Here is a 13,223-nt window from a genome sequence, read left to right as displayed (position 1 = left end):
CAGAGAGCGGTTCACCGAGAGCTGAGGCGCATGGTGCGTAAAAATCGCCTACGCTCTGCTGATTCCATTGCTGAAGAGTTCCACTGGCATTAATATCAACACAAAAACTGCAGCGGGAGCTTCATGGAATGGGTTTCCATGGCCGGGCAGCAGCATGCAAGCCTCACATCACCAAGTACAATGCTAAGCAGTCGGATGGAGTGGTGAAAGCACACCGCCACTGGAGCAGTGGAAACATTTTCTGTGGAGTGACGAATCACACTTCTGTATTTTGAAGTCTGATGGGCGAATTTGGGTTTGGCAGAAACCAGTTGAACATGACCTGTCTGACTGCATTGCGCTGAAGGCGGTGAATTGGAATCCACTGCTGCTACAATGTATATGTAATGATTGATTATAATCAAGGTATTAATCAATATTTTTCCTTCTAAATATCAAATGAGTTGAACGACTTCTCTGGAGATTTTATTTTGTTATAGAAGATTATTGAAATGTTCTTTTCATGTATTCTTTAATGTCTATATTTGATATCTGAATGCAGTAATAGTGCTTTAATAGTATTTAGCCCGGCTTCCAGAAATGAAATAGGGACTTGGTTTGTGTTTGAGTAAGGTCTTCAACGTGTTAAAACATATAAGGGTCATTGAAGCCAATAGTTTAAGGGATCATTTCTTTGTTAAAGCCTTACTTTCAAGTTAGACTACAGTGTAGCTCTCCTTCAGAGAAAGAACGAAAAGTATTACCTTGATGTTTTGAGAAAACTCTGCTGTTTATAGTTAGAGCCTGGCCAAATCCAACCTTGGAAAAGCTGTGTGTCGGTGTGTGTGTGTGTGTGTAAGTCTTCTTGGTTACAGGTTAAGGAACCACTGGCATTATTGCAGATTGACTGACTTGTTCTGGACATGTTGGCGCCCAGCAACCCAAATCTGCGACCTGGAAGGTCACGACGTGCCTAACTTCAGGGTCCGAGTGTCAGCTGCATAATCGATGGAGATATGCTTCTTCTATCTGTATGTGTGGAAAATTACTATGTTTATCTTTTTCCTAGCCAATGAGAATCATTCAACCTGAAGCAAGGACGTAGCTTAGACCTTGGTGAAGGGTATATCTGTGATCTTTGTAACTGTAAGATACCCTGGTAATCCAGAGTTCTCGCGAGAGCACAAGTTGAATTTGCTCAGCGAGTTACTCTGGTGTCGAGTAATGATGCTCATTAAATATGCCTCTCGATCTGAGCTGCACCAATCACATCGGGTTATCTGATATATGCGGGCCAGAGGCGAGCTAAACCGATGACGACAGCGATGTGACGTCAAAGTATTAGTAAACATTTTAAGATGGCTATGGATGAATACCAGTTGTTTGAAACGGCTTTGGCCGCTACAATGAACGAATTAGACTTGGCTTTTTATCTAAAACAGGAACAGAGGACCCCGCTCGAATCGTTCCTTTGCAAGAAGGATGTTTTTGCTGTTTTGCCGACCGGATACGGTAAGAGTCTAATCTACAAGTTAGCTCCCCTGGTAGCTAAGCGTATGGGGCTTATTGTTGTGATTAGTCATGGTGTTATCCAATTGTGTGCAGTGAGATTTTCAAATGCATGCTTGGTGCTGCCCCTCGAGCTGGGTGATTTTCATTAGTCGACGCCAGACCATTAATCTTTTAGATTTAGGTCTGGATTTCCAGGCTAACCGTAAGCGGGGCGGCCTAAACTCCTGTGTGAGTCTTGAAGCTGACTTCTGCTGATGAAACTGCAAACTATCTTCAGTAAAACTTTTCTTCAATTTATTATAATTCTGACTCCGGGTCTTCTTTCAAACATCTGGTCCTTGGGTCCTGAACAGTGCCCACTGTAAAATTTGGTGGAGGAGGGATAATGGTGTGGGGCTGTTTTTCAGGCTATGCCCCTTACTTCCAGTGAAGGGAAATCTTAATGCTTCAACGCACAAAGACTTATTGGACAATGCTTTGTGGGAACAGTTTCGGAAAGACCCTTTTCTATTCCAGTTTGGGGAATAGTGCACAAACCACGTTCTATTAAGACATGGTTGGATGAGATTTGTGTGGAAGGACTTGACTGGTCATCATATAGCCCTGACCTCAACCCCATCCAGCATCTTTGGGTTTAACTGGAACGGAGATTGTGAGCCAGGCCTTCTCTTCCAACATCAGTGCCTGACCTCACAAATGCTCTGATGAATGGCCAAAAATTCCCACAGAAACCAAAAACTCCAAAATCTTGTTGAAAACCCTTTCCAGAAGAGTGGAAGCTACTTTTTACTAAATGAATTAATAAATGACCAGTCGAGCTGTAGATAATAAGATATTATACAGCCACACAGACACCTGTTTCATCTTAAGAAGTAAGTGTGAGTCATCGAGTGCTTTGAGTGTCCATGTGCAGGTGACACGTCATCAGTGCACACATACACAGACAGGTGGCAGTCAGTCAATGGCAACAAAACAGATACAAATACTCTAGGAGTCTATGTTTGGAAGGATAAGTACTCCATGGTGGGTGAATTCATACATGAATATAATTGAGTATAATGAGTGTGTTTCAGAGCTCGGGTCCTTACAGTTTAACAGATGATTCATTTGATTTGCCACAGGGAATCACACGCTTCCCCTGAATGACTCCAGCGCTGAACCCCGTCTGTTCATTTTGCCACCTCATCGCCCACAACCCAGACTCACCTTCATGAATTCTTTATTCTGCCATCACGTGTACCAGCAGTTCTCACATTATGTTAGGGTTATTCCCGTTATGCCTTTTAAACTTAATAAAAAATTGTATTGTAATTTAAAGATGTTAAAGGCCCTTCTGTAGTCAATCATTTTATCCCTTAAAACTCATCTTTAGTCACCAAAATTACATATTTAAATATTCATGCCTTAAAATAGTTTGATTGTAACTACACCCTTGCCTCATTTAGTATACGCGTTTCTATGAATATGCTAATTAACCTCCACTCACTCACACCAGCTTAGAGATCCACTCGTTGACCTGATTGGTTACAAGGGTAGTTTGTGACGTCAGAAACACCAGTGATTTCAAAATTCTTTGGTTCACTGGAGTTTTAAGGAGAAAATACTCAGCAATGGTGGTTACTTATGACTACATGGTTTGTCTTGTAAAAACACCACATGGACATATAAACAACATTAAAAATTGATTTTCACCACAGGGGGGTCTTTAAGAATTAATTTTGTGCTGTTATGCTTTGCAACTACCAATGATGTCACTTCCTGGAGGATGTCATTGAAAGTAGTTCATTTAGAAAATACATTTCTAAAGCACGAAATTGTACAATAAAGGGAAGGACTCACATGTTGGAGAGTTATATTGAGTACACAGAAAAACAATCTGATTAAAAATATTTAAAAACATGTTTTGTTTTAAACAAATCGATCACAGCTACAATTGCAACTTTTGGCCCTCTATCTGTTAAAAGAGAACGGAAGAACATTGTTTTGGTTGCTTCAGTTCTGCTCATCTGCGTGGATGAATGTGGTTCGAGGCACCGGTAAAGAAATGGGGGCATCTTCTCGGAGCGGATTGACATGGTTTGTTTTTACAATGGTGATTTTAGTGACATCATCAACCCTAGAATTTACATAAACCCCGCCCCCGGAACAGGATAGATAGAAGACAGAAAATGCTAATCAATGACTAGAAGATAACTACACATAAGCTACATAAATTAATCAACTAACCATTCAGAAACATCCTGTTGTATTCTACATGTTGTCACTTCTTCTTGAGTCTCTCCATCATTGTCTGAATCCGGTTTGAACATAAAAGGCTAAAAGTTTTGGGAGCCCCCGGACAGTACGCCAAATACGCCTTAGCTAAACTTTACCCCCCCTCTAATTGTATGTAAGTGTGAACTCGTGAACTTGCTATATAAAAATATGTGTGGGGTATTTTGATCTAAAACTTCACATACACACTCTGGGGAAATCAAAGACTTATTTTACATCTTGTGAAAAGGGCATTACTACTCACAGCCAAAGCTACTTTTCGCACAGCAAATGGCGTAGCTATGCAATTTCCCGCGAGATCCGACCCGACAGCTCTCAAATATTATAAGTCATTATTATGTTTACAAAGTGTTTTTGATAAAGGCACATTTTTTAAAAAAATTGCACTTTCTCAGTAATAACATTTTGGAATGCCATATTCTGATAAATTAGCCGTTTTTCGTGGCTATTCTAATAAATTAGCAGTTTTTCGTGGCAAAATCTGCTAAGAAAATAAGTGAAATTACTTTCACATTTATGTTTACTTCATATTAGAAAACGAACTAATAGGTTGTGACATCTTATGGAATGAAAAAATGCGAGTTTAATATTTCAGCCATTATAGGCATAGGCTACTGCTGCATGAATGACCCTTTTGGTTTCACACAATGCATCCCCGCGTTCTTAGGGCTCGGTTACTATGGAGATCATAAGGGGAGCGCGTGCTTTTTTTCTCTTTTTGCGCGTGCACTAGTGGGAGGGAAGGTGGGGGGGCGATGAGTTGAGAGATCAGTGGCAATGAGCACTGCGTTATTAAATCTCTTCCATTCCACAGAAACAGTCATAACTTTACCTTAGGTCGGTCACGGAGGCACTGCACGGAAGCCGGTAGTCCAGGGCCGCGTCCGGAGCGAGAGTGGAGCGAGATGGGCAGCGCGTCTTCGGCGTATCGGGTGATATACCTGGACGTGGATGGACGGAGTCAGAAGGTAAACGCTCGAGAGACGAGCAACTCTCACCACATGCATGGCATTGTGTTGGGGAAAAGACTAAACAGTATAACGAACGGACTGTTTTTCGAAAGTTAAAAGCTATTTTATTATATGTCGGTTCATGTTTATGTTTTATTATTGCTCTTTTTTTTTCTTTTTTCTTTTTTTTGCTAACTGAAGGATATTCAAACACAATGATTTCTCTAAAACTGGTTTGTTGTGTGTAAAGGATTTTGAATTTTTCCATTCTCTTTTGGTAAACTATTATACACTAATTCTGTGCTGTTATTTTTGGCCTACTACTACACACACACACACACACACACACACAGTGCACACATATATATGATATAAAATGATCTATAATTTCATAAAAAGTCAGAATAAAACAAAGTTAAAATAACAACTCCACTTAATGTGAACCTTTTAAGGACAAGTGTCTCTTTTTAATCACTTTATCTTTTGTTTTGATTGGTTTATTAGCAGGGATCAATCTTTAATATTGAAACCTGTTACCATGCTTTTATTCCAGAAGCAACTGATTATTGAAAAGCGATATTTGAGAACTAGAGGAAATTCAATTCAAAATTTAAATTTACAGAAGAATGTTAAATTCTCTTTTTAATGAACAACTTTTTGTGTCATGACCTTGATGAGAAAGCTAAACTGTGAAGCTGTCAATGCTGTTATTTTAAAGTACATCCTTGCACAGTTCAGTTAAATTCAATTCACATTTATTTGTATAGCGCTTTTCACAATACACAATTTCAAAGCAGCTTTACAGAAAATGCATGTACAATTTAGAGAGATCTGTTATCAGTAGTGACTGTGTCCAAGTTATGTATTTCAGATATGTATACAAATCACACAGTTAGTAATGTATTAACTTAAGGCAGAAACAATGAGCTTATTGAAGTAATGAATACATGTTTGTTAAATGATTAGGATATAGAAAAATGTAGCCTTGGTGCATGTTAAAATGTTTACATTTTCCCATTACAATGTGAAATTTAGCACTTAAAGATATTCGCTTAAAGAGTGTTTAAAATCTTAAAGAAATTTATGTGAAAACTCACCTTTTCAAAATGGAAAACCCAGAAATGTGCATATTGTGACTATATGGCTCTTGGAGATTATTGATGTTACATTATAGGTTTTCTGGTTTTGCATTTGCTCTCAATTTTGCGCTATTCGCCTACTTGTACTATGCCCTAAATGTACTTTTGTGAAGAAAAGGTAGGCTACATACTTTTGAGTGTGTACCAGAATAGCAGGCGAGCTTTGGGATGTACTTACATCATCATAATTGTGTCTTTAACGGACAGCTGTCAATCATCTTGTCACAGTTAAAATCCTCCACATTCAGTTCATTTAATCTCCCACCGTTTCGGAGAGAAGTGTAGGAGCACGTTGATCTGCCAGTCGTGAGTCTTTCATGCGGAGAGGAGACTCTCCTCCGCAGTTTGCATAATGATGCATTTAGAAGTTAATGACTAAATGTATCTTTACAAAAGTTCACAATGCTGTTTCAGATGAAATATAATGTGGATAACATTGAATAAATCTCTTTTCGTCAGGTTAGATACTGATCATTAATCACTCAAAGCCCTTTATCTAAACCTTCACTTAACAGTTGCAATCTCACATCTGTCATGTTTGTCGTTTTTTACACTTTTTACCGGAAAAAGTAGACCATCCGGGTATCTTTTGAATACATACTACGATTTGGGACACACTAATTCTAATTTTGAATACTATTTAGGATGGATAAGCGAAATTGGGACGCAGCAATAGTCTATATGAATCATTTTTCACAATTTTCACTGATCTGCATTTGTGAATTGTACATTTCCTCTTCCACTGTTACTCACACTCTTTATTAGTTGATCATTTTAATTAGTTTTCACACAGTACCCTGTATGTGATGCTTCGCCGCATTATAAAACTCAGCAAGTATCATGTTTTCTAGAGTCTGTCTCAATTCTGTCAAGAGGTTGTAAGTGAACAGCTGGTCTGATTTCCTTTAAAAATGTTTCTAATTAAATAGATAAGACACGGCTGATATATAATCAGTTCATTTACAGGTATCCAAGTGACAGTCAGTTGTTATCATCTGACTGCTGTATGTTTGATGGTCACACTTTATATTAAGTGTCATAACTACTATAAATGATCCAGTTAAATTAATGGGGAACAAATGACTGTGGTTGCCAGAAATTCACTGTAAAAATACAAAGACAATGTTTCAGGTAAGGATGACATATTATATTTTACAACATTTAAACATATTTGAAAAACATGTTTCTATATGCCTAGTATGACCTTGATTATAGCTGTTTAAGGTTTGTTTAATTTGGGTTTGAGGTAAACTCTAGGACAGTGGCCCTCCTGGAGCAGGATTGGACACCCCTGCATAATGAAAAAAGTTATGTGGCCAAATAATTAATTGCAACAAATTAGTGTGCTTTGCATACATTAGAGTAATATCAGGGTTTTGTTCTATTACAAATGCGCATCTGCTTGCCATTGTTCAGCTTTGGCAATGGGACAAAAACTATATAATCAGCATATAAAAGCCTAGAACACAATGAAAAACAAAAGGACATTTTAATGAGCAGATCTGTGTGTATCCACTCCACTATCCACTCACACCTTCTGCACACATATTACAGGAGGAGTGGCAAAATGTGCAAGACTAGTGCAACTGTATGTCTTCGGGCCTTTTTCTAAAATCTCACATACTTCTCTCCACTGCTAAAATGAAGCTAATATAGCTGATTTATTTTTGCTCTGTGATTGGTGGTACATCATTTTATTGTCTCTATTCTCCAAGGTTGTTAGTTGCGGGTTTTATGTTTCATCTTTGACGAAGTGCTCCATTAGAAGCTCTTTTTTAGACACTAATAAGTATTTCTCATATCTCTGAACTCAGAACCTGCAGTCGTATTATAGGGAACAATTCCCCCTTTCTCTCTCTTTCTCCCACTCTTTTGCTCATTCTCATCTGTCTTTTGAGCTCTAAGTCTTATTATAGTTCTCTCTCTTTTTTCCACTTCTGTCTGTCAGCTGCACCCCCTTCATTGTCTTTTTTTGTGTTTGTCACCTGTTTTTGCCGTGTCTGCTGCATGTGTTGTAAGTGGTTCAGAGGACTCACACTACATGCGAATGATGGATGTCAGCACTTGGCCTTGGCTTTGTGCAGAGTCTCGAATAGTCAGTAAACTATCATCTGTAATGGTCAGCATCATAAATAGAAACCAGGAAGATAATCATAGTCACACTGATTCTGCCATGTATGATTTGAAAGAAAAAGTTGTAAAAAAACAAAAAAAAGGCGTTAAACTATTATTATTATTATCTCTGTAATTACTTTTTCCTAATTTTGAAAGATTGCTGCTATTTTTGAGCTTGCTGCCCACACAGAATGTTTAATTTTAAGAAATTGTTCATTGAACTTTTCAATTAATTTAGCATTTATGTCTACCATTTGTAATATTTTATAACAACAAACTGCTGTCCTTAATACTGTCCTTAATCATTACCATCATGCCATGCATTTTAGAAAATTCGCAGAATACATTATATTTGGTTTAAATGGAATGATAATGAAAAGTTATCAGAGAGCAGCAGAGAGACTATTTGAAAATAAGAAATGTAATTAATTTTATGATTTTGACACCACGGTCTGATGCTTTATTAGGTATCATTACCGAACTGTTTAGTGTTTGATCACTTTATTTCAGAAATAAATTCATTTTTAAATTCCATGTGAATTGTCATGTAACCTGTGTTGGCAAGTCCAAAGCTCCACATTTTTCTGTCACACACAATGATGTATGATGGAAATGACATTTTTCACTTTTTGGAGATAAACTTATTTATATAGTGCTTTACACGGATGAAGTTTCATTAATGTTGATTCATTTCAGTTCAATAGCAGTGCTGATTTTTCAGTGTGGAAGTTAGTGTCATTATCCAGCTCAATTCCTTCAAATGTTGTTCTCATTCGATCAAAATTGCAGTTTCAGTACAGTTAAATCGATAATTTTTTGAATATTAATTGTGTTTCAAACCCCATGATCAGATTTTTTCATCTTCAACATAGCATGAAGTTTTATTTTAGTCAAAAGTGGCCCAAAGCAGATAAGTTCGTGTTAGAGATACTGAACAGACTTTGTGTTTCTCAGGTGGTTTTCAGCCGTTTCTGCAGCCCATGTGATATAAAGGAGTTATTCTGCACTGCCACAGGGCTCTCCAGGTACAGTATGATGCATGTGTGTGTGTGTACTTTTGAAGTGCTCCCATATTTAGTGAATGTGTCTGCTTCTGACAGGAACACAACCATTTCCCTTCTGGACTCAACAGGAGCAATGGTCTCCATCGACCCCACAATGCCAAACAACTCAGAGAGGTAACTTAGCAATCCATCCCATTCATAAACTTAAATTCAATGCTTTTTAACTTTAAAAGTGCCTTATACACATGCAGTGGACTTCTGAATCAGGGGCCGTATTCACAAAGCATTTTATCTTACCACTAGGAGTACTCCTAAATCGCACTAAAAGATTTTAGCTAGGAGTTTTCTCTTAAAAGTTATTCACAACGCCTTTCAGACCTACTCTAAGTAAAGAAAAATGACAACTCCTAAACTAAGAGTGAGTCTTCGTTGCTATGGATGACGTCATTACTCACGCACGAGCTTGACTGAGGTGACCACCTTGATTGGCTGATGATTGTAACGCGGGAATGATTCCAAATACCTCCCCTACGATGATGAGTGACAGGTGACAGGTCTGAGAATGCGTGCGCTACACAAGTAGTGCGAAGGACGGAAGATGATGAATAACTGAATAAATAGCCTAAATTAATAAAGAGTAAGGCAAATAGTCTAGTAGCCTAATGAAACATATGGATTTATGCAATATCTTTGCAACATTATTGAATTAATCTGTCCCTATATGCCTCTGCCTACGTTAGCAAAGAGAAGAACATTTTAATTTGATTCAAAATGAAACGTTACAATTAGTTTACATGCAATGAGTAGCCTAGTTTTGCTTGTTGTTGGTGGCGTTATTGCATCCCTAGTTATGCCTACAATGCAAAATTGTTCCCTCGCGATTGGAAGCTTGCGATGCATACGCATTTCAAAACATCGCGCAACGTGAAATGCCACAAAAAGCGGTTTGTGAATAGGTCTTAGTGAGTTAGGAGTCCTCTCGACTTCTTTTAAGCTGTCCCAGGCTTAGGTGCTACTTTTAGGGCTAAAATGCTTTGTGAATTACTCTTAGTCAAAAAAATGAGGAGTCCTAAAGTTACGAGTGACACGCCCATTATTTTTAGGAGTTGCTCCTAAATTCACCAGTTAGGAGCTACTTTTAGCCTTAAAATTCTTTGTGAATACGGCCCCAGATCTAGGCCTAAACAACATTTAGTCAGAATCTCTACAGACCGATTTAATAGCAAATGATCCACCATAGAGTCATTTTATTACTTTTTTTATATGGACCTTTTTTTCTTCAGGATAGCTCTGAAAAGTGATCTTAAAGCAGCACTCAGTAGCTTCGGGATTTCTTCGCTGTATTCTCGCTTTTTGCTCGCAGGTTTCTCTCTAGAGCTCCCCCCACAGCTTCGGAATAGATATTTGACAACACTGTTGTAAAAACTCTTTGGTGATTCTCAGACACCAGAGGCTAGTAGATCAACGACATCAAAGCAGATGGGACATTCTTTAAAACATGTTCTTCATTCGGGTTCGAACAGCGTGAGGGAGCGCAATAATGACAGCATTTTAGCAGATTTCTTTTGGCCGTAAAGCAATTGTTTACATCGCGAGACCTGATATCACGCGATACTTCCTGACGCGGCGGCCCGCCGTCTCAAAGTTGCAAGTGCGTATTTTCCGCTCACGGGCACCAGGTGGGTGCGAAACGACCACCATTCAACCCGAAATAAGTAATATAACCATTCCAATGACTCCGAAGCTGTTCAGTTAAGGTAAAAAAGTTACTTAGTTCACCTTTAAAAAAGAATACTCCCTGTACTTTTTGGAGTATTTGAACTGTCTTAGCTTGCAGTCCCTGTTTTTGTGAACAGCAAACACTAAATGTTAGAGATTTTATAATATAAAACCAATGATCCAGTCTTACACCAATTTGCAGACACACTCAGGGAAAAAAATGGACACACATAAAACATAAAGACGCCCAGAGGTGAGACGCCCAGTAAAGTAGCCTACTGTCTGTGCCTTATCTGTTGGTTATATGGAGATCTGCCCTACATGCTAGACAAACAATGGATGGCGGCCAGAAAAAGATAAAGGGGAAGTCACTCTCTAAAAGTCTAAGTGTGTCCATTCACCGGTCACAATCACAACCGACCGCCAAAAGAGTAGACACCTTGGTTAGTAATGCTACAGAAAACAGCATCTCTGAGGAGTAACTTGACTGTCATTTAGGCAGAGGGGACATTGTATTGCCACTTTGTAATTACGTTTTTGTGTCCCGGTGTTTTTGAAGGTCACCGTACAAAGTGGTGCCCATAACTGGCGGACAACTTGCAGGTAAGTGTCAGATGTTCTGCATTGTATGTCCTTTCACATACCCTAAATGTTTATGCATGTATAAATCACATGTTCAACACTGTGCTTTCACTGATGGTGTTTACATTCCGATCGAAATGGGAAAATGGGGTTTGTTTTATTATGAAGACTGAAAGAGCTCTGGAGTGATCACTCATATGTTCTCAAATCTCCATAAATGGAGTGTGTGGAAAGCTGCGTGTGAGCTCAAGAGCGACTCCATTTATCATTGTGGGAACACTCCTGCAGCGGGGGTGGACTGCAGTCTTTTCAATCTATCTGTGTTATCATGAGCAGAGAAGTGATTATAACTTTTTATTGATTTTAAAACAAACTCAGATGTTCAAGTTCCTTTTTTCGGACAGATTCTCTGATTCATCTGCATTCCGAGGCTATTTCTCAGTAGATTTATTGTCAACGTCATGTAGTTTCTCTGCTTTGTTTTTCAATATCCCATCAGTTATGCACAAATACTGTGGGTAGTTTTGAAATAACATACTACCATGATACAGTTTCTGCAGTATATGCATTCTGTGCATAGGATGTACATTTTGCGCCTATTTTGTGAAAATCTACAGTATCAGAACACACTCTTGTATTATTGGTGAAGAAAAAACACATGGAAAAATGTGAAAGTATGTTTATCAATTCTCACTCTATATAATTGTAAGTGTCAAGCCTTGTGTAAGAAGTCACAGTTTCTCTGATACAAGAATGCCAGGAACATCTATTTGGAGTTTTTACTGTTTGTTGCAGGATGCTTCATTCATTGTACATGTATTGCTTATTTTATTAAAGGAACACGCCGACTTTTTGGGGCTTTAGCTTATTCACCGTATCCCCCAGAGTTAGATAAGTCCATACATATCCTTTTCATCTCCGTGCGTGCCGTAACTCTGTCTGAGGCACCCACCGCTAGCCTAGCTTAGCACAAACAATGGAGGTAAATGGCTCCAGCTAGCATACTGCTCCCAATAAGTGACAAAATAACACATTCTCCTAGTTACATGTTGTGATTTGTATAGTCACAGCGTGTATAAATAACAGGGTCACATGAGACACAGCCATCTTATAACCGTATACATACTGGGGACTATATTCTCAGAAGGCGAAGCACTGCTACTTCTGCGGAGTGATTTACTCCAACTCTGAGCAAACTCTCTGCCTTGTTATTTGTACACGCTGTGACTATACAAATCACAACATGTAAATAGGAGAATGTTGGCGTTATTTTGTCACTTATTGGGAGCAGTATGCTAGCTGGAGCCGTTTACCTCCAGTGTTTGTGCTAAGCTAGGCTAGCGGTCGGTGCGTCAGACAGAGTTACGGCACGCACGGAGATGAAAAGGATATGTATGGACTTATCTAACTCTGGGGGATACGGTGAATAAGCTAAAGTCCAAAAAAGTCGCCGTGTTCCTTTAAGGCTGACAGGAGGAAACACAGATATATAAAACTGTGAAATACATCATACATCAGTGTTTGGCCATGATTATGAATATAAATTGTTTTCTCTTCTCTCAGATAAAGAGGAGCTTTTCCAGAATGTTCTGACCCAAGTGGCAGAGCAGTTCTCCAGGTATTGTCACCATCTCTGTTTCTGTATTTCATGTTGAATTTCTCAGCTAATTCACAATGAACTTCCTTTGATTGAATTTTGAATCGTTTTGGTATTTCAAGGATGAATGATCTTTGTATATTTCTCTCCATCTGCACCGTCTGCCTCGCTGCTCTCCCCAAGGGCATTTAAAATCAACGAACTGAAGACTGAGGTGACGAATCGCCTAGCCATGCTGGAGAAGAGAGTGGAGTGTGAGTTTTAAACTGTTTTCACCCAATATCTTGTCCAGTGTTTTGCTAATGGACAGAAGGCTAGAATGGAAGGGCTGAACTTGACAAACAAGACACGA

General features: G+C 38.7%; 1 protein-coding gene across 2 annotated transcripts in view; it reads left to right on the top strand.

The window, feature by feature from the left end:
• Nucleotides 1-4,503: 4,503 nt before the first annotated feature.
• The window catches only part of pde9aa (phosphodiesterase 9aa), a 30,036-nt gene continuing 21,316 nt past the window's right edge, over nucleotides 4,504-13,223 (top strand). Inside the window, exons 1-6 of one of the 2 annotated variants that reach the window (XM_084420986.1) lie at nucleotides 4,504-4,733; nucleotides 8,924-8,994; nucleotides 9,070-9,147; nucleotides 11,252-11,295; nucleotides 12,838-12,892; nucleotides 13,055-13,125. In XM_084420986.1, the coding sequence (XP_084277112.1) occupies nucleotides 4,671-4,733; nucleotides 8,924-8,994; nucleotides 9,070-9,147; nucleotides 11,252-11,295; nucleotides 12,838-12,892; nucleotides 13,055-13,125 (382 nt within the window). In that variant the 5' untranslated portion in view covers nucleotides 4,504-4,670. The remainder of the gene's footprint in view (nucleotides 4,734-8,923; nucleotides 8,995-9,069; nucleotides 9,148-11,251; nucleotides 11,296-12,837; nucleotides 12,893-13,054; nucleotides 13,126-13,223) is intronic. The other variant, XM_084420985.1, reaches the window with a different exon arrangement.

The sequence above is a fragment of the Rutilus rutilus genome, assembly GCF_951802725.1.
Source record: "Rutilus rutilus genome assembly, chromosome: 10".
Classification (NCBI taxonomy): Eukaryota; Metazoa; Chordata; class Actinopteri; order Cypriniformes; family Leuciscidae; genus Rutilus; species Rutilus rutilus.
Note: the sequence above shows the minus strand (reverse complement) of the source record. Positions and strands in the feature narration are given on the sequence as shown.